Source organism: Akebia trifoliata, chromosome 3, assembly GCF_017979445.1.
Source record: "Akebia trifoliata isolate Shusen 1 chromosome 3, ASM1797944v1, whole genome shotgun sequence".
Lineage (NCBI taxonomy): Eukaryota > Viridiplantae > Streptophyta > Magnoliopsida > Ranunculales > Lardizabalaceae > Akebia > Akebia trifoliata.
Window position 1 is genome coordinate 15992322 of NC_141377.1, and position 21484 is coordinate 16013805.

General features: G+C 35.0%; 1 protein-coding gene across 2 annotated transcripts; it reads left to right on the forward strand.

Moving 5' to 3' along the window:
- Positions 1-1365: 1365 nt before the first annotated feature.
- Positions 1366-18104, forward strand: LOC147406060 (ubiquitin receptor RAD23c-like). Of its 2 annotated transcripts, XM_086433974.1 has the most exons (12): positions 1368-1543; positions 4472-4633; positions 6970-7026; positions 13372-13451; positions 13569-13625; positions 13807-13984; positions 14941-15093; positions 15173-15244; positions 15323-15370; positions 15483-15595; positions 15693-15771; positions 17766-18104. In XM_086433974.1, exons 1-12 carry the CDS (start codon positions 1478-1480, stop codon positions 17880-17882), a joined length of 1182 nt encoding a protein of 393 aa, XP_086290100.1. In that variant the 5' UTR covers positions 1368-1477; the 3' UTR covers positions 17883-18104. The 2 variants fall into 2 exon arrangements, with proteins under 2 accessions (XP_086290101.1, XP_086290100.1); XM_086433975.1 differs by lacking the exon at positions 6970-7026 and having other exon boundaries at positions 1366-1543.
- Positions 18105-21484: the final 3380 nt, after the last annotated feature.

Here is a 21484-nt window from a genome sequence, read left to right on the forward strand (position 1 = left end):
CATGTGCTAGTACCTTAAGAGTTGAGAGAACTCTTTGAAGGCAAAGCTATCTTGATCTAAAACACATAGCAATGTATGTTTCTATAGAAGTATTTCCACTGAAGATCATGAAATACACATATCTTTGAACATTTTACAGGCAAAAAAATCTAGCTCTCTATATTTCTTTTCAATCATCCTAGTCTTATTATGTTAGTAAGGATTTCAACCTTACTAAGGGCCCTTGGGTCACCTCTTGGCCTAAAAAACACATGATCCGATGCTTTAGGATTGTAGAGAACGAAGTTTTGTGAATTTTGAGAAAAAAAATAAAAATAAAATTATTTTTTATAGTTGAATTTATTTTTAAGTTTGAGAGTCATGTGAAAGTTGAGTAGCTATCGAGTTTTTAAACCTTCGATTTACTTTAAAAGAATTGTTTTAAAAAATATATATATATTTTAAAACAATTCTTTTAAAGTAAATCGAAGGTTTAAAAAATCGATAGCTCCTCAACTTTCACATGACTCTCAAACTTAAAAATATATATATCTATATATATATATATATATATATATATATATATATATATATATATATATATATATATATATATATATATATATATATAGGGAAATGTTCAGCACCCTAAGTTTTACCACACACTTTAACAAACGTTTTTTGTCTTACATGGGTTAGAAGTTTTGGAATGGGCTGATTTTTGGTGAGGATGATCTCTATGATTAGAAGATCATCCTCCTCAAAAATCAGCCCATTCCGAAATGTTTAGCCTCATGTTTACAAGTTGAAAAATCGTGGACCGTCCATTTTTTGTAAATCATTTTTGATGGGGTTAGAAGTTTTGGAATGAGCTGATTTTTGGTGAGGATGATCTCCTCACCATAGAGATCATCCTCACCAAAAATCAGCCCATTCCAAAACTTCTAACCCATGTAAGACAAACGCGTTTGTTAAAATGTGTGGTAAAACTTAGGGTGCCGAACGGGACCCATATATATATATATATATATATATATATATATTTTTTTTTTAAATCTTTTGCTTTTTGATGAAACTTAGGGGATTGAAATGCTTGATATATGATGTGATTATCTACTTGGTAAGATTCAAAATCTTATTATGTCCGTAACACATAAGCGAAGATTTCCTAGTTAGAAATCAGCACTCTTTCACATTTATTTATCGGCTGTGCTGCCGTCAGCCTCTGTACACTGTCATCTCAATACTCAATGTTAAGTCCACCAGATTCTCTCTCATCACATTATAATACATCCAACGGTGAGGACCTTGGGACGACAATACACACGAGCTGACTATATAATTTTCCAGTAAATATTTATAAATATAAACAAGAAAGGTTGAAGTTGGTCGCTTGCTTGCGCTTCGGTTTTTCCTTTATTTCTTCTGTCTCTCTTAGGCTCCATCATCTATATTTATCTCCGAAGTTGTACGGACGAAGAGGATCGAAGAAGAAGAGATGAAGGTTTTCGTGAAGACTTTGAAGGGCACTCACTTCGAGATCGAAGTGAAACCTGAAGACACGGTATTCTTTAATTTTTTTGATTTTTTGATTTTCTTAAAATCAATATTTACAACATAGATGACGACTTTTATTTTCTGATACAATGATATTCTTCTTTGGTGTTATTATTAGAGTGTAGATTAGGGTTTGTTTTCTCCCCCCCTTTTTTTTCCTCATTTTGTTCTAATTTTTTTTTGATAATTTTATGCTTTGCATTAATAGTTTTGGGTGATTAATTCTTTAATGCCATAATTATAGGGGGAGATTGTTTATTCACCGTCTAATTGCGTATAAAGTTGGCTATTTTTTTTTGTGAAAATTGTATGAATTTTGATTTTTAATTCAAGTTTTGGTGTTAGGGATTTGTGGGTTCTGAGTTGCAATATTGAGAAATCAATGCTATTAATGTAGAACATTAAGCGAGCTTAATGTAAAAGAAAATTGGAATGGTTTTTTTAATAGGCAAACATATTTGATTAATGTAATATAAAAAAAAAGAAAGAAAGAAAGAAAAAACAGAAAAAAAAGGAGGAGATATAAAAGAGGGGAGATTACAATGATAGAAAACAGCTGGAGAACCACAGAAACCATTAAGAATCTATTTGACTTACAGAGTTCCATCTAAAGAAAAAATATGGCATCGGTAGTAAAGCAACGCAATGATTCGACTACATCAGTCTCTTCTTCTGAATTCTCTCACGTTTGCAAGCGGAAGAAGACTTAACATTATTCTTTTGCGCAATCTGAAAGCCTAGGATCCCTAACATTAGAATAGAAAGACAACTTGAGAGGGGAAGACACAGTCGGTAGACTTAAGAGAAAGAAAATGAGGTCAAATTACTCTTGAAAATGAATAGGAGATGAGAATATGATTAGTAAAGAGAATGGGTCCTCTAGGGCTCTAATACCAAGAAGAATGGTAGGACAATCAAGTCTCTGAAGAGAACTTGTCAATGTATTTATAATAAACAAGGTGAATGGACATAAATGCCCTTACATAGAGAATAATAGAAAAATAGGAAAAATAGAAAAAATATATCATATTTCCCAATAACCTTGTGTTATAAAAAGGATAACTTTTTTCTTATTTAGGTTTCACCTCCTGAAAGCCCCTTTATTCCACATCTTTAACTTTTCTTTGGTAGCCTTAAACTTTCTCTTGAATCAAACCCTAAGGTCTTCCAACAAACAACTATGTTGACTACCAACTCCTACAACTCCATAAAATTATGATGAGATAAGCACTTATTCTCAAATCTAAAAGACATAGGTCACCCCTCATTTAGACCAGCTTTTAACATTGAGGGGAGTGGTTTGAAATGGGTTTGGGGATTACTAATTGGACAATATCATGAAAATGGTTCTCCTATGAAGATGACACCATGAATCTATTTTTTTAATAGGCTGGGACAATATTGAATTATTGATTGTTTGGCCATGCTAACGAGCACCCTCCCAGAGGTAAAACAATAAGAAAGTTTATGTTCATGAAATCCCCAAACTCTTTCATGTTTTTGGTAAGTCTAGATCATCAATTCTTCTCATAAATTTTTTTAACACATTAAAATCCCCTCTTAAATGCCATGGCCTAGACCTCACAATATGCTTCCACTACAATTTATGGACAATGAGCGCTTGAGAAAACCCAAAACTCATCTCCTACACAATTCACAAGGAGGTTGGAGAATGCCACTATTTATTTAACACTGAGGGATAACATGACATCGAACCTTATCGTTATTGGATCCAAGTGTTAAAAAATAAAGAATGCCTTCTTTACCTTGGTATTTTATTTGTTTTTTTTAACCCAATTAGCGGCATAAGGCTGTGGCTGTGGATGTGGTTTTTTTTAGAAGGTGCGATTTGTTTACTGTAGTTATAGTGACAATGTTTCACTGATTGTCACAATCAATGACAGTGTATAGTTGGTTACCACATTTGATTGTTATTGAAAACTTATTCTCTCTCTCTCTCTCTCCCAGCCTCTTTTTTGATTTGATGCATGATGAGCCACTGTCATACACCAGTGACCCACTTTTAATTGATTTGAATGAGAATTATATGGCTTAATAGAAATTTGATGTCGAGCTTCCTTTCCTACTATTCAAAAAAGGTTGCCTAGTTTTATCAGCTGAAGTACCATCTAAATGGAATTTGAACAAAGAGGTGGTCAAATTTATGTTCGTTGGATACTCCATTGAGAGGTGTACCAATGCTTGTGTATGAGTTGTGACCTCTCGTAAATGTGACGGGGAGGGGGTTCTTTCTTTGATCATCTGTGGATTTGAATGAGCTTAAATTCATCATCAATGTTGTTAAATAGCATATGCGACTATGTGCGATCAGCACATGTTGTTCACATATGTGATTTTGCACATCGCATATGCGGTGACGTATGCTGCAAAAAAAAATAATTGAAAAAAATATATGCCATCGCATACATTGCATATGCCATTGCACACTTTGCATATGCTATTGCACGCAAAAATACGCCATCGCATATTGGTAGATAGCATAATTTGGAGTATGCGACTGTAGCATATGCGACTGCATTTGACAATACTGTTCATAACGACCATGTAAACTACAAATGAAAAGAGATCAAGGAGATAGCTTGCAGCATGCAAATTGCCTAGTAACTTTTTTTTTTCTTTGAAATTCTTTAGTTTTTGTTTTGAACTGCAGATATAGTTACTCAAATTGTGAGTATTGTATTCTTTCATTCAATGAGGTTACGACCTTTGAGGGTGTTATTCACTTCTTTTTTTCACATTTCATATGGTTCTAATCTCATTCACTTCTTTTTTCACACATAGGTACAAGCATGCATTAGTAGATATTCTTTGTTTTAGCCTACATAATTATTTTTATGGTGTCGTGCCAACTTTGGTTATCTTCACATGGTTGGTTGTTCATTGTATTAGTTTGACATTGTAAATGTTTATGCAGGTTGCCGATGTGAAAAAGAATATAGAAACTGTTCAAAGCCCAGATACTTACCCAGCTCCACAACAAATGCTTATCCATCAAGGAAAAGTTCTTAAAGATGCCACAACATTGGATGAAAACAAAGTTTTGGAAAATAGTTTTCTTGTCATTATGTTGACAAAGGTATGGCTAGTTATATTATTTGATGTATCTATTTGTGGGCTAGATATGAGAAGGGTGCATTGAAATGTAAGATAGTGTGATTGGCCATTTGTTTGATTTATTGCTTAGGTAGGTCCATGGTATTAAATTTTGACATATTTCCATGAAATATTTCCATTTCCACAAGCTCCGACACGAAATTTAACCGACAATTTATTTTTGTATATATTTCGGTGGAAATCACTATTCATTTTGTGAAATATTTTGATGAATAGTAAATTTTGACCGAAATTATCAAAATTTAGGTATGAAAATGAAATATTTCAGTGGAAATATTTCGATGAATTATAAATTTCGGTTGGAATATTCTGTTTTGAAAATACTTATAATTGCTTTTAGAAAGAACTTGTAAATTACACATAGTTATTTACTAATAAAAAATTACACATAACATGCATCCGTTAGTTTAAATGAATTATTATTAGTTAGTTATCTATATCATTTTATTTTAATGTATTCTAAGCATATCAGTACATTTATATAAGCATGTATACAATCAGCCATGTTTCAATTAATTGGATACATTAGAAATTTATTCGTACTTATTAAAAAATAAAGAAATATAATAACACATGAATGCGATTTTTGTATATATTTCGGTGGAAATCAACTATTTCATTTTGTGAAATATTTTGATGAATAGTAAATTTTGACCGAAATTATATCAAATTTAGGGATGAAATGAAATATTCAGTGGAAAATATTTCGATGAATTGTAAATTTCGGTTGGAATATTCTTGTTTTGAAATACTTATAATTGCTTTTAGAAAGAACTTGTAAATTACACATAGTTTTTTTACAATAAAAAATTACACATAACATGCATCCGTTAGTTTAAATGAATTATTATTAGTTAGTTATCTATATCATTTTATTTTAATGTATTCTAAGCATATCAGTACATTTATATAAGCATGTATACAATCAGCCATGTTTCAATTAATTGGATACATTAGAAATTTATTCGTACTTATTAAAAAAATAAAAGAAATATAATAACACATGAATGCGATACTTAATAGTTACTTCATTTTAATGTCTTATATATTAAGTTGTATGCAGTTAGTACGATATCATTATTCTCATTTCCACTGTCAGCCTCTTAATACATGTGCATACATGTAGCAAAATGTTGTTCATATTCATTTTCACGCACCATATGGTAGTTTATTGTATTTTGATGATTTAATGAGTTTGTGTTAATACCTATTTTATCATTTCCTATAGAGTCAATAATTTCTTCAATATTTCTGTAATATCCAAAAACTGTATTCGGTTCCACACTGATTGAAATATTTCCATTTCCAGACTAACCGAAACAGACTCCGAAATCAAAATTTAATACCTTGGGTAGGCCTATAGATGTTTCTGAGTTGGATGTAGAGTTAACAAAGAGGAAATTATGTTCAGAGCCAAAGTGGCATTCTTTGGTATTGGATACTCTAAATAATGTGCTTCACTAATTGAAGTTGCAATAATAGCATTTACATTTTACCCCCAATGGATGATGTTTCGTCCCACACACTAATTGGAATATAAAGTATCTCATACGCTGGCATGTTTGCCATAAATCCACCTTTGACCAATGGCCTTGCTAAATGAATTTCTATCTGATCTGTCCGACTTCTAATAAGTTCTACAAATATACTTGTTGTCTATTAGTTGTACATTTCCTATTGTCTATTTTGACATGTTTGTCCTTTTGTGAAGTATTGGACTGGATCTAACTGGCCCAAATAAAAATACTGATGCATACGTTAGTGAGGGTAACAAGGATACAACTCTTGAATTACTGAAATCTAGGTCACAGACAATTATTGGTGTACTTTATTTTAAACTCAATATTATTTTTGAGATTTATTTCCTACAAGAATGAAAGAAAGTTTAATATGAAAAAGTGGCAGGTTATCCAGTGGGACACTTTTGATTATGCAACATAGTTTAGTGGTTTTGGGTGTTCACATTGATAGGTAGTAGAGGATGATTTAAAATAAAATGTACCAATAAATTAATTGATAGAACCCTAAAAGAAAAGGAAATAAACATGCAGAATGGTTAAGGAAATTCTTGGAGCTTCCATACCGCAACTTTTGTTGCAGTATGGCACCAATGCTGCACTTCTGTAGAGAAATTTAATGGTAAATTGGTCATTCAATGTTCTAGTTATTTATCTGGTTATCATTCTATGGTTCTTTTGATTCAATCAACTTTTCATTTTAGTTCATTAGTTTACATTCATAATATTGTTTAAATTTCCTTTTGTTAATTCCTTCGTATGACATGCTTAATGATTTTAGAATAAGAGCTCGTCGTCTCCTGGAACTTCAAACACAACAGTTGCACCCACGAACCCCGTAAGTATGGAATATTTATCATAAAATGTCCAAATTTATCTTATTGGCTGAACTTTTAATCTTGTTTTTTCGTTATCATCATTTGGACCAAGTGAACATGCCAAGGTGTTAATGGATATTTGGAACAAAGCTGACTGTCAGTTTCCCCTGAGGGCTATTTGGTTTGTAACATTTAGTCTCCAATTCCTCTCACATCTAACTTGATGTTACTACTTTTTCGGCAGTTAGGTCGGCTTTGGCTGGACATCAGTAATCCTAATGGAACTTGGATTTGACAGGATAAAAACGTTGCACTGAATTGGTTCCACACATCTCTGTCCAAAGGGGAAAAAACTTTGAAGTGGCTGTCCTGCTTCAAAATTTTGGTTGAATCTTCTCCTTTGGATTACACATGGTGCCTCCAAGGAGGTATCCCAAATATTAACGAAAAATTACAAAAGGCCATGTGTCATGTTACCAGGAGAGTTGTCCTAGTGGCAAGCCGAGCCTTGATAAGCTCCTCAGGAAGGGTAGGTCAAGTGTTAGAAACCCAACGAAGCGATGAATTCCTTGGGGCCACCCTCCAGGGTCCAGTTGACCCTCGTCTCAACCAGTTGCACGTAGGACTTTTTGAGGGGGCGGTGCGTGTGACCATGAGATTAGTCTCACCCAAAGGGTTTGGATACCTATGATAAACAAAAATAATGTTACGAGGAGGCTTCCTCCAAAATTTTGAAGTGGCTTGGCTGCTTCAAAGTCGGACTCGTCCAAAGCGGAAACATTCCTTGTTTAAGATTTCTATTGTCATTCATTGTGTCATTGCAATCCTTGAATAATACTGAATATTGATTTCTCTATTGTTTCTTTGAGTTACCTATATGTTCCATACTAATCTAATAATATTTACTATTGAATTCTCTATCACCAAGCACTTGTAGATGGAATTATATAATTATAAAATCTTACAAGTTAATTTTGAAGAGCACACTGGTAGTTGCTATGAAATGGATATTTCATTCTAGATGTCTTGGAGACACAATACAGGGTACCCAGAAGCCTGTTTATAATTCAAAATGAACTTCTTATCCTATATGTACTGTTTTCATGGCATGTTGAAACCTTTTCAGTTACACATGCACTGATTATACTTTTCGTAATCATTATGCAATCGAATTATCTGATTACATGGACATTTACTTCATTGGACCAAAAGCTATATCAACTAATAAGTTTCACACTTCATTGCAATCGGCATTTGTTGATAATAATGCATACCAAGAAGGTGTGACCATACGTAAAATTTTGAACAAGAAACATATGCAGAACATCTCTGGTTGCTAATGCCTGTCGCCTACCCCAATTAGGCAAGGATTTTGAAGGGGTGTTTTTCGTGGATTTTGTTTGTAAGTCCCTGTTTAGTACATTGCAAAACATCTGCAATGCAAATGATTTGCGATGAAAGATTTACTATTGCTTGGATTACATTGGGAAAGCTCTTGCGAATATTTTTTTTTTGTGATGGGTTGATATTTGCCATAATTTTTGTTGTTGTGACTTCTTATTAAAATAAAGCGTGAAAACAATTTTTACTTATTCAATCTCATCAAAGAAATTACTCTAATTACAAATATGCCCTTAATACTCTACATTAACATACATATGAATTTATAAAAATATCCCTATCAAAAGGTATAGTAATCAACACATTGGAATTACAAAAATACTCATCATCAAAGAAACTATCCAAATTACAAAAATACCTTTAGTATTTGTTACATTAAAAGTGAGGGACCTTCAGGAAAGAAACTTCTTGGATTTCGGGTTGAACAATTCATTTGTGGTTTTGATTTCGAAGAAGGAAGAGGCTGTGGATTTCACAGCTTTCAAGCCTATTAGTCTGGTCAACTCCACATAAAATTATTTCAAAAGTTATGGTGACCAGGTTCAAAGAGGTAATTGATGGGGTCATAGGTTTGGAACAAGGAGCGTTTGTTAAGAGTAGACAAATCCTAAATGGGGTGGTGGTGCTAACGAGTGCATCAATTTGATGTTGAGAGATGGGAACCAATGTTTGGTGTGCAAAATTGATTTTCATAAGGTTTATGACCACGTGAATTGGAATTTTTTGGAGTACTTGTTAATTAGAATGGGGTTTGGAGAGAGATGATTAGGTTGGATCATGAAATGTCTCTTTGATGTCATTTTCTATCTTAGTGAGTGGGAGTCTCGCTGGTCACTTTAGAAGCTCTAGAGGGTTAAGACAAGGGGACTTGTTGTCCCTGTTTCTTTTTGTGATAGTGGCAGAAGCTTTGGTGAAGTCAGTGAGAGAACCGCGAGTCTCGGGTAGTTGACGGGTTTCAGGGTTAAGTTAAGTCTAGAGGTTACCCATCTTCAGTTTGCTGATGACAACACCCTGGTTTTTTGGGGGCCTCGCTTCAACAATAGAAATTTTTGAGAGGTTTATTGTGTTGTTTTGAAGAGATATTAGGTCTCAGCATTAATCTTAGATAGAACAAGCTTTTTGGGGTAGGTTAGGTGCCAGATATTCAGAATTGAGCGGTAATGTTTGGGTGTCAAGTGGAGGTAATTCTTCCAACTATCTAGGTCTACCGTTGGGTTTTGCTTTCAAAATTAAGTCAATCTGGGATCTGGTGTTAGAAAGGTTGGGAAAGAGACTAAACTCGTGGAAAGCCATGCACCTGTCGAAAGGGGGAAACTTGACCATAGGAGTACTCTAGAGGGCATCCGAATTTATCATTCGTCTTTATTCTCAACTCCATATGCCGACCACCAATCAGCTGTAGTATACAACTACAATATAAATATATAATTCAAATAGTGATAAGATGAAAATAATTAAATAAGTCAAATAATTAAAGTCAAACTAAATATTAAATTTTTTACTTGGAATTTTCATTGTTCTATGCCTTTTAACTATATTTTTTCCAAAGACCCTTTTGCTATTCTTGTAACGATCCAACTGTGTCGATATTGCATTTTGTTTTGCCTGTACAAGAACCAATCTTTCCAACATGTCCAGAAATCCAACCATATGCATTGAATCTGCCTCATTTTGATTGGCGGATTGTAAGTGTACGGCTGAATTAAGGATTTCAACAGCTGAATATAATGCAGATTTCATTCGGCTGCCCCATCTCTTATAAATAATATCAATTACACTTTTATAATTTCTTTCACAATATTTGTGTACTTAATAGTTTTTTCCATTACATCGTAAATGCAGGCCATAAGGGGCTTCTCATCACCATCTACTAATCGAAGAACATAAACTAATGGCATGACATTATTTAGGGTCTTTGTGACACCTGTCCAACAAGTCTGGGACATGATAGTCTAGGCAACTAATTTTCCTTCGGTCTTCTTTGACCAAGGTCCATTGTTTCGTTCGGCCGACACTACAAAGTTTCTAAGTTCAATCTTTTTTCCGTGTAAGGTTTGTAGTGTCAAGAAGGCCATTGCAAATCGAGTGATTGCAAGTCTAATTAGGTTTCCACTTATATGTGCTCTCATTCGTTGTAGTAACAGTGCACGTTTGTACTTAAAAGCAATGACCATTCTAGCCTTAGCAATGGTGTTGATATGCAATTTACCTATGTTCTCCAAAATTAGGTCTATGCAATGTACTGCACATGGAGACCAATACAAACAGGGACATTTATCCATTAAAAGCGACACGCAGTCACATATGCAGTTGTGTTGTCCATTGCAACTTGGACAATGTTGTCCTCACCAATTTCCACAATTGTTTTATCTAAAAATTGAAAAAGATAATCAGCCGTGTGAGAATGGGTCGATGCATCTATGGATTTGAGGAACATTGTTTTGATTAGACAATTAACTAAAAAGTTAATTATTGACCGATCGATTTTATTGTTCAATCCATCAGCCATCAGAGTACACCCATAGGTTATCCATGATTCTCGATATCTGTTGATTAACCCCTGGGTTAACTCTACTTCTGTAAGACATAGCTATCTTATTTCATGATAAGAAGGTGGGCTTGAGACCATGTCTGAATTACCTATTGCCTCCACCATCACTTTGAAGCTCTTCAATTTGACAGTGTTAAATGTAATTCCAGCTTGATATAGCCATTTGGTCATATATTAAACGATTGTTTTCTTATCTTTGATGCTATATTTAATGGTGGTTTGGTATGGACCTTTACCTTTACCTTTTTGGTCAATCACATCTTTGGGATGTGGTCTACACTTATCCAACAAACCATGGGCACAAGCTTTTTGAGATAGTGGTGGTGGAACCGATGGTCTACTACTCCCCGTCGACGTAGGAGGGGTATTGTAACCTTGTCCATATACTCCATTAGTTGTTTTTGGATTTCGGGAGTAACTTTTTCACATGCCTTAACATTTGATCCCGGCATGTGTACTAAATGTTGCTTGTGGTGTGCAATGCCACCTTTACTCACGTACCCATACAACTCACATACGACTTGACCCTTTTCATTTGGACTACGATAATGACCGTATTTCCAACTGGGATCATTTGATTTAGGCCTTAGGGAAGAGTTGGCCGACGAGGACGACATACTAATTTCTAAGTTTCTAATAAGTAAAATAAAAAACAACTACAAAAATAGAAAACAAATAACAAGTATTAACTATTAATTATTAAAGGACAAAAGTATATAATACCTCAACCTCAACTTGAGTAGTACTAGTAGAAGAGAGAAAAGATGATGATTTGAAACCTTGAAGGTTGATTCTCAAGTCTTGACTCTTGAGTTGAAGGTTGATAGAAATTAGAATGATAGTTGAATTTGAATGATGCTTGATCAATCTTGAGTACTTGACTTGAATCTTGAAGTTGAACACTTGAACTTGAGTTGTTGGATGAATAATGAATCTTGATCTTGAAATTTTTGATGAATGATGAATTATGAATGATTAGTTTATGACTTCACTTGATACTTGAATCTTGATTCGAGTAGAGATAGCTTACTCTGTCTTCAAGTCTTGAGAGTTGGGAGTGATAGTGAGTGAGTGAGTTGAGAGTGATAGTGAGAGAGATTTAAGAAGAAAGAGATTTGAGCTTAGACGAGGTAATAGAGACTAGAGAGTATGTTGTAGAAGAAGTATGGGGGGTATTTATAGGGAAAAATGAAAAAAAGAAAAAATTGTATGCAACGGTCATATTTATGACCGTTGGACATTATGCCGTCGCATATATAAGTATGCCATCACATACTTTCCAAATATCATAATTTCACATATGCGAAATTAGTTTTGGAAATTGCACGTGATAGCATTTGACAACACTGGTTTTGCTCCCCTTTGCAATTTGCTATGGTTTGTGGAAGGAAAGAAACATGAGAATCTTCTCGGTGGTGGAGAGATCTCACTACGACATGGTTTTGTTTATTCTTGGATTGTTATTTCATTGGTGTAAGCTAGACAGAGCTTTGAAAGGGGTTTTCTTTGAGGATTATGTGTTTAGATGGGACTCCCTTTGTAATATGTAGTCTTCTTTTAGTGATGTCTTGTACCGTCGGCAGATCTCCTCGACCGCCTTTTAATGAATTTGTTTTACTTATAAAAAATAAAATAATTGTTACAATAATATGCATATGAATTTAAAAGAATACTCCATAATGAGGGATATTTTTGTAATAAAATTGATGAGGAGTATTTTTGTAATTTTTATATGCAAGTAAATGTTACAATGAGATGTATTCTTGTGAATTCACATGCATGTTATTGCAGTAAGTATTGAGTGCTATTTATATAATTTAATTTTTTTATTAGGGGTATTTTTTTAAATTTCAGTATACAATTAAATGTATCTTAGAGGGGTATTTTTGTAAATTTATGTACATATTGTTCTACCAAGTACTGAGTGTATTTTTATAATTTAATTAATTTTCTTAATAAGGGATAATTTCGTAATTTTGATATGCATAGGTGAGAGTCAAATAATTTTGCAAATGATTTGCAGTACTTTTTGTGCCGCAAATCATTGGCTGAAATTTCTTAAGAATTTAGGTGATCAATGAAAATTTTTCACAATGCAAATTATTTGCACTGTGTAATGAAGCACCAATAAAATTGATTTAAGAAAATTATTTGCGTTTGCAAATGATTTGCACCACCAAGCAGGGCCCAAGTCGGATTTGCTTTGCCATGTATAGCTTGCCTGTGGGCTGGATGCTTTAAGTATTTTTAGCTGTTTTTTTTATTCTTGTTCTTTGTTTTTCTTGTATAGGGGCCACCTTGTCCTCTGCCTTTTCGTTCTTTAATAAAATTTTCCAATTATCAAAAACAGATAATTAATGAGCTTGAACTTAGTCTGTCTCAAATTAATCTACCTGCTTCCTTCTTTATGCAGGCCCCACTGACAAGTTCTTCACCACCAATTGTAACTCCAGCAGCAGCAACACCTGAAGCTTATGCATCAACATTGGCTCCGTGAGTTTGAGTTTCTGACCCCATTTCTCTTTTCATTAGCATTCATTTCATCATCTATTGGACGGTTTTTGTAACCTAGTGTTTATGTTAGATATATTCTGTGTTGGGTAATTTTAGATCGCCATCCATCCCTGAACCTGCTCTTGCTCCTGCAGTTCCTGCAGTCCCTGCCTCGTAAGTAGCTTTCTGCTTTATTTTTTTATTTTTTTTAAAATGGTCTAAAAATTATTTAAGTATTTAGAATGTATCCTTCATTTGCATAAATAATGTCTCTATTGGCTTGAAATCAACAAGGTATTCACTGTTTAACGGACTTTTGAAAAATCTTGTTTTTGTCAATGTTTTGTTGGAGCAGCACAGAATCAGATGTCTATGGTCAAGCAGCATCAAATCTTGTTGCAGGAAGTAACTTTGAGGAAATCATTCAGCAAATTCTTGATATGGGGGGAGGGAATTGGGATAGGGATACCGTAGTCCGTGCCCTACGTGCTGCTTACAACAACCCAGAGAGAGCTGTTGAATATTTGTATTCTGTAAGTTTGATTCTCTTGTTTGATTTCTTTACTGTTCATTGGTTAACTGAGAGTTGAATTTGGCCCCGTAGCTTGGTGATATTAGTTGCATAAGCAAGTAGATGTGCAAATTTGTATAATTTGTTCGTAGAACAGTATAAAAATAGCAGGTGGAAATCAATATGCTGAAGTAAGAAATTGGCCCATGGGTTACCAGTTCAAAATTTGTGTTGACAGTTCAATTCCAGTTTTTACCTGATGTAGGAAGGAAGATATGAGTTTCATTCTGTGTACTACATGTCTGTGTGGGGCTTTAGACCCATAGCTCAGGTGGTTTGACACATTGCAAATCAACTTTGTGGTTGTGGAGGGTGCTTTCTGTTGCAAAATTTGTGTTAACAGTTCAATTCCAGCTTTTACCTGATGTAGGAAGGAAGATATGAGTTTCTTTCTGTGACTACATGTCTATGTGGGGCTTTAGACCCATAGCTCTGGTGGTTTGACACATTGCAAATCAACTTTGTGGTTGTGGGTTAAAGTCCAGCTTCCCATGTCTCTGCAACATTATTGGAATGAGATTTCATCATATAAAAATATCATTTCTACCTTCAATTAACTTTTCATATAATGGATTCTATAGATTATATTTATGCATAATACCATATAACTGCATTTATTTAATTGTATCTTTCGCAATGTTTCCTCTAGTTTCTCTGTTTTTTCTTCAACGGTCTTTCAATTTTTTTTTTTCCAATGGACCTAAACTATAAGTCATAACTGTGGATTGTTTTAATAAGCTCATAATGTTAAACAGTGATACCCACCAGTGTATCTGAAGAGCAGCTTCTGTGAGCACTCACATCAAAAGAATCTTTTTATCATTTTAAACACATATTCCAGAATGCCATTATTGTGCTTTGTTTTATATTTTTCATTTACTATATATACTTTTTATTTTTTATTTTTTCATATACCAGGGTATTCCTGATCAAGCAGAAATTCCGCCTGTGGTCCGAGCTCCTACTAGTGGGCAAGCTGTAAACCCTCGTCCAGCAGCCCAGGCCACAGAACCAGCACCACTGGCAGTTCCCAGTGGGCCCAATGCAAATCCCTTAGATCTTTTTCCACAGGTAGGTACTGTACCGTTATTTATTTTCTTATTTATAGAATCTTAAGGTCATGATAAATTCTCCATTGTTCTCCGTGCAGGGTCTTCCCAATATGGGATCTGGTGCTGGTGCTGGTGCAGGCACCTTGGATTTTCTACGCAATAGTCCACAGGTACTTCAACCGCTCTATCTGGGGATCTAGACTTTTCTTTTAACACATCATCTGAAATTCATATTCTTTTCTTTGTAGTTCCTAGCTTTTCAAAGTATGGTGCAGGCGAATCCTCAGATTTTGCAGGTGTTATTTTAATTATTGTGGCTTTTTCTTTAATTATCAAAATATGTATATATATATATATCTACCTTTTTCTTCCTTCAACGACCCTTATTATTGTTGCTCTTCCATACAGCCTATGCTTCAAGAGCTAGGAAAACAAAATCCGCACCTAATGAGGCTGATTCAAGAGCATCAGGCGGACTTCCTTCGCCTGATCAATGAACCATCCGTTGAAGGAGCAGAGGGGTGAGAATGTCTTCCATTGTGCTGCTTGTTTGTGTATTTGTCTCAAGTAATAATTGGATGTATGTGATGCTTATTTTTTCTGGTCAATGTGTACTAGGAACGATCTGGGCCAGCTTGCCTCAGCAATGCCACAGGCGGTAACAGTTACTCCTGAGGAGGGTGAAGCAATTGAACGTGTAAGTTTGTCTATCTCCCATTTTCGATGTTGGTCAAATTGTAATTTTTATGGCAATCGTACTTCTATGTCCATAACATGAAACGCTTTTTTTATATGTAAGTGTAATATATTGAAAAAAGAGGGAAAGCAATGTACAAGATGCAAGGAGGCTGAGAAAGCCTCACAAAGAGTAACAAAGAAAAGAAAAACTACAAGATCAGTGATCACATATTGAATTCCATCTAAATACAAAATCATCAAAAGAAATGCTCACGAATTCCATCTAAATACAAAAGACCCAAGATCTCCAAGAAACATGCATGAGAGCTACTACTCTTACTGTTGAACACTATGTTATTTCTCTTGTTCCAAACCCAACAGTCGATGGTAGCATAGCCCACAGGAGCCGTTTTTTAGTGTGGAAAGTATTACGAGTCCACTCATTTAACAACGAGGAGAACTTACGAGGAAAGACCCACTTAATACGGAATAGATCAAGGAAAGGTGACCAAATATTATAAGAAAATGGGCAATGAATTAAAATATGATCAACAGATTCCCCTCTCCTCATACAAAGGGGTCAACAATTGGGAGTGATCCAACCCCGAACAATCAAGTTATCCAAAGTGAGGATCCTACTAAGGGAAGCCAACCAAACAAAGAATGATATTTTAGAGGGAACTGACCTAGATCAAATGATGGGTACCGATAGGAATCTCTCTGTAAGATGAGTGAGCCATTTATAGAAAGACCTGACAGAAAATCTCATATCCTTAGCCTTTATCCATTCCTACTTATCCTGTTCGCTATCGTTGAGGTGTACCGTATGTAGGATATCAAGGAAAGATGTCACCTCAGTTAGCTCCCAATCATTAAAGTTTCTCCTTAACCCCAAATCCCAAGTAGAACTAGACTCGTTGCGAATCAAACACTGCTCGATTGAGTGGTTCTTCTTAATAGAACAAGCGTAGAAAGACGGAAATTGAGATGCCAGAGGCGAAGTGCCGCACCATCTATCTTCCCAGAATCTGATTCTGTTCCCCAAACCTGCTTTGAACCTAATCCCTCTCTCAAAATCCTCGCTAATTTTAAAAATACTTTTCCAGACACTACACCCATACGAGTTTTTAGACTCGCCGCTATACCAGCCTAGCCTCCTCTCCCCGTACTTAGCCATAATAATCTTCCTCCACAAACTACCCCTCTCCTTTTTGAACCTCCAAATCCATTTTTCTAGAAACGCTCTATTAGCTAATCTCAGGCCCCTTATGCCCAACCCCTTATTCTTCTTGAGCAAGCAAATCACCTTCTATTTGACCAAATGATACTTCCTCCTACCGCCCTTATCATTCCATAAGAAATTCCTCATGAGTTTTTCCAATCTCATTTCGATGGATAGCAAGAGCGTAAATAGCGATAGAAAGTAAACAGGGATACTTGATAAGGTGCTTTTAATCAAAGTTACTTTCCCTCTTTTCGACAGATAATTGGCTTTCCACATGCTCAACCTTTTCTCCAGGCTCTCTATCAAACCATCCCAAATTTTGATGCTATTGTAGGGAGCTCCTAGCGGTAAGTCCAAATAGGATGTGGGTAGGGAATCATACCCACACCCCAATATTGTGGCCATCAAATGATTATCATCGGCCATTACACGAAACTACCAACAATATCTTGTACATTTTTTAAATTCATCATTTATTTTGGAATGAAGGAATATTTTTATGGCAATTGTGTAATACTGTGCCAATTCTGTGCCCTCAGGGTGAGGTGAATGGTAAAGTTTGTCCATGGGTTTTTATAGCTATCTGAATTTTATGACTAATGGATATGTTCTTGTGTTGTCTTTTTAAGGTTTTTCCCACAATTTCATTTGCAACTTATGATTGGGAACTTTCCACCACCATATTAACCCTTGACAAGATCTTAATAAGTTTTTTAGATGAATGATGGTCAATTTAGAAGTTTACTTTGTGCTAGTCTTGATTATTAGTGTTGACATGTTTTTGACAGCTCGAGGCAATGGGTTTTGATCGAGCAATTGTTCTGGAAGTGTTCTTTGCCTGCAACAAGAATGAGGAGCTGGCTGCCAACTATCTTCTAGATCACATGCACGAGTTCGAGGAGTGATGGGAGGTAACAAAATTGATCTTTCTCTTTTCTTTTCCCCCCCTTTTCAATGGTGGAAGATGTTTGTGGTGTGGAACATCTGGAGTACCTAAAAGGAGTGTTGAAATGTTTTTTCTTCTTCCATGCTCTCTATGTTTTCCCTTTTTTTTTTTCCTTTTAAGATCTATTTACACAATATAAGGCATATAATCCGTGTTGGGAATCCATTCCAACTGTTCATAATGTTTGCTCTGAACCCTTTGTTGTGCGATTCAACACTTCTTGGACCATTTTAGCATTTGGTGCCCTTTTTTTTTTTCCAGCATTTGACGTCGTACCTTCCTTGAATACCCACCCCATCAATGAGGAATCATAGGTTGTGGATACAACTAAACAATATTGTCAATTGTGAATAATCATTGATTGATGATGATGAATGGATGTTCAGTTCGTCAACATGATGGATTTGATCGTTGATCAGATTAATCTTGGCCCAATTAGAGGACACTGTGAAGTAAATCAATGCAAGGTTGAAGTAGAGCACGACCGTCATTTTTCTGTTATATGTAGTGTGATCTGGTAGCTAACAGGGAGCCCACCAAACAAAATGGTCTTTTAAAGTGGCAAAAAAGGTTGGATTGGATTGATCACATTTAAGGTGGCTTGGGGACTCTGTCTGAAGGAACAACGCTTGTCCACTTAGGATTGAAGGCCACTTTCATTATGCTATTTTGAAAATTCTCATATAGAGAGCAATACAAAACATGGTGCAACCTGAGAGCTTATATGGAACTTCAGAAAAAAATGATCTGGAAAGCATTTTATTGTTGTTTGTTATTTCTGTGGCTTATCTAGGCCTTTTTTTTTTTTTTTTCTTTTCTAAATTTCCAGACAAGGCCATAATATATATTTCCTCAATCTTGTTGACATGGACCCAACTGTAATCTGTAATCTGTAACTTTCACAGCAAAAGAATTTGAGAGAGAGAGAGAGAGAGAGAGAGAGAGAGAGAGAGAGAGAGAGAGAGAGAATAGTACCCCTCCCAAGTGTCTGATATTTGCTAAATTCACTTTTTCTGTTTTTTCATCCTTTTCGTTTTTTTTTCCTCTTCAGAATCCGAAGGTTTGACCCTAGGAATTGAGATTACTCATTTCGGAAATTAAAAAAAAAAAAAAAAAAAAAAAAAAAAAATTTATACTTTATCCCACAAAAGCGGGGATTGCACATTTGCTTGAGACAGTTCCCAAATAACTGTTTGCATCTCTTTGATCACGTGGATACTTTTGATTAGACATTGATAACAAATTATTGTTTTACATAATGTATAAAAAAGTAATTGTATTTCAAACTCACTGAATTGACAAAATTATCAGAGATTGGAATTGCTTATTTCTATCCCCCACACAAACCCAAAAAAAAAACAAAAAACAAAAAAAAAATCTAAAACAAGAATTTGAAAGTCTCCAACATATTAATTTCCATGATGTTGCAAATAAAAATGTGATCAATAACGTTTTATATTCTTTTGGCTTTAATTGGTTTTTTAATGTTTACGGGGTATCGAACTTATGTCCAACTAGTGGGACCAGATGAGTCAGGGTCTGGACCGAGGCATATGGGTCTATTGACACCTTTCCTTTTCTAAATCTTTATTTCCCATAAAGAGTATCTCAATCGTTCTCTTGTCTTTGTCTGATTAAAGAATACCTCCAATTTTGTTGCCTTTTATTCTTGAATTTCAATAATATTATCTTTCCTCTTCTCCTCTTTTTTAATAATTCCCTTCAAACTCTAACTTATAATATTTTCCCCATTTTCTGATAATACTTCGTTAATTTTATTGTCTTTCTTGTAGAGGTCATTTTTGTGATTGACCTCGAGATATCATTTTTAACAACATCATTCACCAATAAATCATAGAAATCATAAAAAAAATAACGAAAAAGAGAAAGAACATAAATTTTTTTTTTACGTGGTTCGACGAACGTGTCTACGTCTATGGGTTCAGAGAGTCATTTAACTATAGATTTCAGATTTATATAGTCTCCTTTCCCCCGCTCCATCTTTCCTCCCCCACATGTTACAATGGCCTCCATGTCTTTAAATAGAGAAATCTTTATTAGAGTTTTAACCCTAATTAATTATAATTGATCACATTGTCCCTTATCTAAAATATCAATTAAAAAAAAAAAAAAAAGAGAAGAATCCTTTTAAATCTCCACCTTAGAGATTTCCTTTTCTACCTTCTTAATTTCAAAGAGGTGGTTGGTGTCATGGCCATAGAAAAACTCTAGTAATCATAAAATATAGAATTAGAAAAGTTTGAGTATAATTTTGTTTTGAAATTTAGATAAAAATAATTTTTTAAAAATTTAGGTAATTGTGATTTAATTCCAAAATGCTTTATTATTACATGGATTTAATATCTTAAGCAAATGTTTCATTGCATTGCAGATGATTTGCGATGAGAAATTTATTATTGCTTGGTTTCTACTAAGAAATCACATAACAAATCATTGCGTTTAATTGATATTTTGCAATGCAAAAATTTAGTAGTGATTTCTTGTTTTATTGTCTTTTGTTTTGGGTGGGCCTATCTAGCTTCTTGTCCTACCCACTATGATTTGCCAAAGAAGGGCTCAACGGGGCTGAGAGAGAAAGCCCTAAATAACCATATTTCATATTCCCCTTCCCACAAGATGTTAGTAGAAATCCCCAGGAAACGTCGTGTTCAAATAGTTCCAAGAAGTTCTCCATTTTCACTTGACAACAATTCCGGAAAAAATCTGACTCGGAGGGAAGTGGGAGGGAGTACGCGCGCTAGCGCGCTACGGCTGTTAAGGCGCGCTAGCGCGCTAGCCCTTTGAAGCAGCTAGCAGATTCTGAAGAAATGAGCTTCAGGCTGTGTAGTCTTGAAGCTTCCTTGGGGCCCCATCAAGAGACAGGCTTCTTACTCTAGCTAGTTTAGAAAGAGCTTAGAACTCTAGCTACAAAAAGACAGAAAGATAAGGACAGTTTATTACTGGAGGAAAGGAAGGACTGCGTAATGACCTAGGGCTTCTCCCATTCATTAGTCATCGCTCTCGCTCGGGCATTCCGAACCATCCCTTCGCGTAGCTCCCTTTACCAACCAACCCTCCAGATTCAACCGGAGGAGGTGTTACGTGAATTCGATCGCAACAATGAAGAAATCGCCTCTGCTTGTTGCTGTATCTCCGGGTCGTCCGCGCACCGGTCCCCTTCCTTTCCCATGTGCCCACCGGCCGGTGAATGAAACTGCCTCAAACACCCGCGGTTAAAATAAAACGTTAAAATCATTTTAACTAATTAAACCTTATCAAAGAAATTAATCAAATTACAAAATTTATGAATTTACAAACATATTCCTATCAAAGGTGTAGTAGCAGGCATATTGAGATTAAAAAAAAACACCTCCCCAAAGAAACTATTCAAATTATAGAAACTCCTTCAATTCAATAACAAGCATGTGAATTTACAAAAGTACTTCATGATGAGTGATATTATTGTAGTAACACAGATGAGTGGTATTTTATAATCTTGATTTGCAAGTTGTAAATGTGTATTTTTGATGAGGTGTGAGTTCATATGCAATTTACAGCAAA

Bases quoted from the DNA above. Each gene is read 5' to 3' on its own strand.
- LOC147406060 (XM_086433974.1), top strand. From the start codon at position 1,478: ATGAAGGTTTTCGTGAAGACTTTGAAGGGCACTCACTTCGAGATCGAA. The intron at 1,544-4,471 runs GTATTCTTTAAT...ATGTTTATGCAG, and splicing joins AAGTGAAACCTGAAGACACG to GTTGCCGATGTGAAAAAGAA. The intron at 7,027-13,371 runs GTAAGTATGGAA...TTCTTTATGCAG, and splicing joins CAGTTGCACCCACGAACCCC to GCCCCACTGACAAGTTCTTC.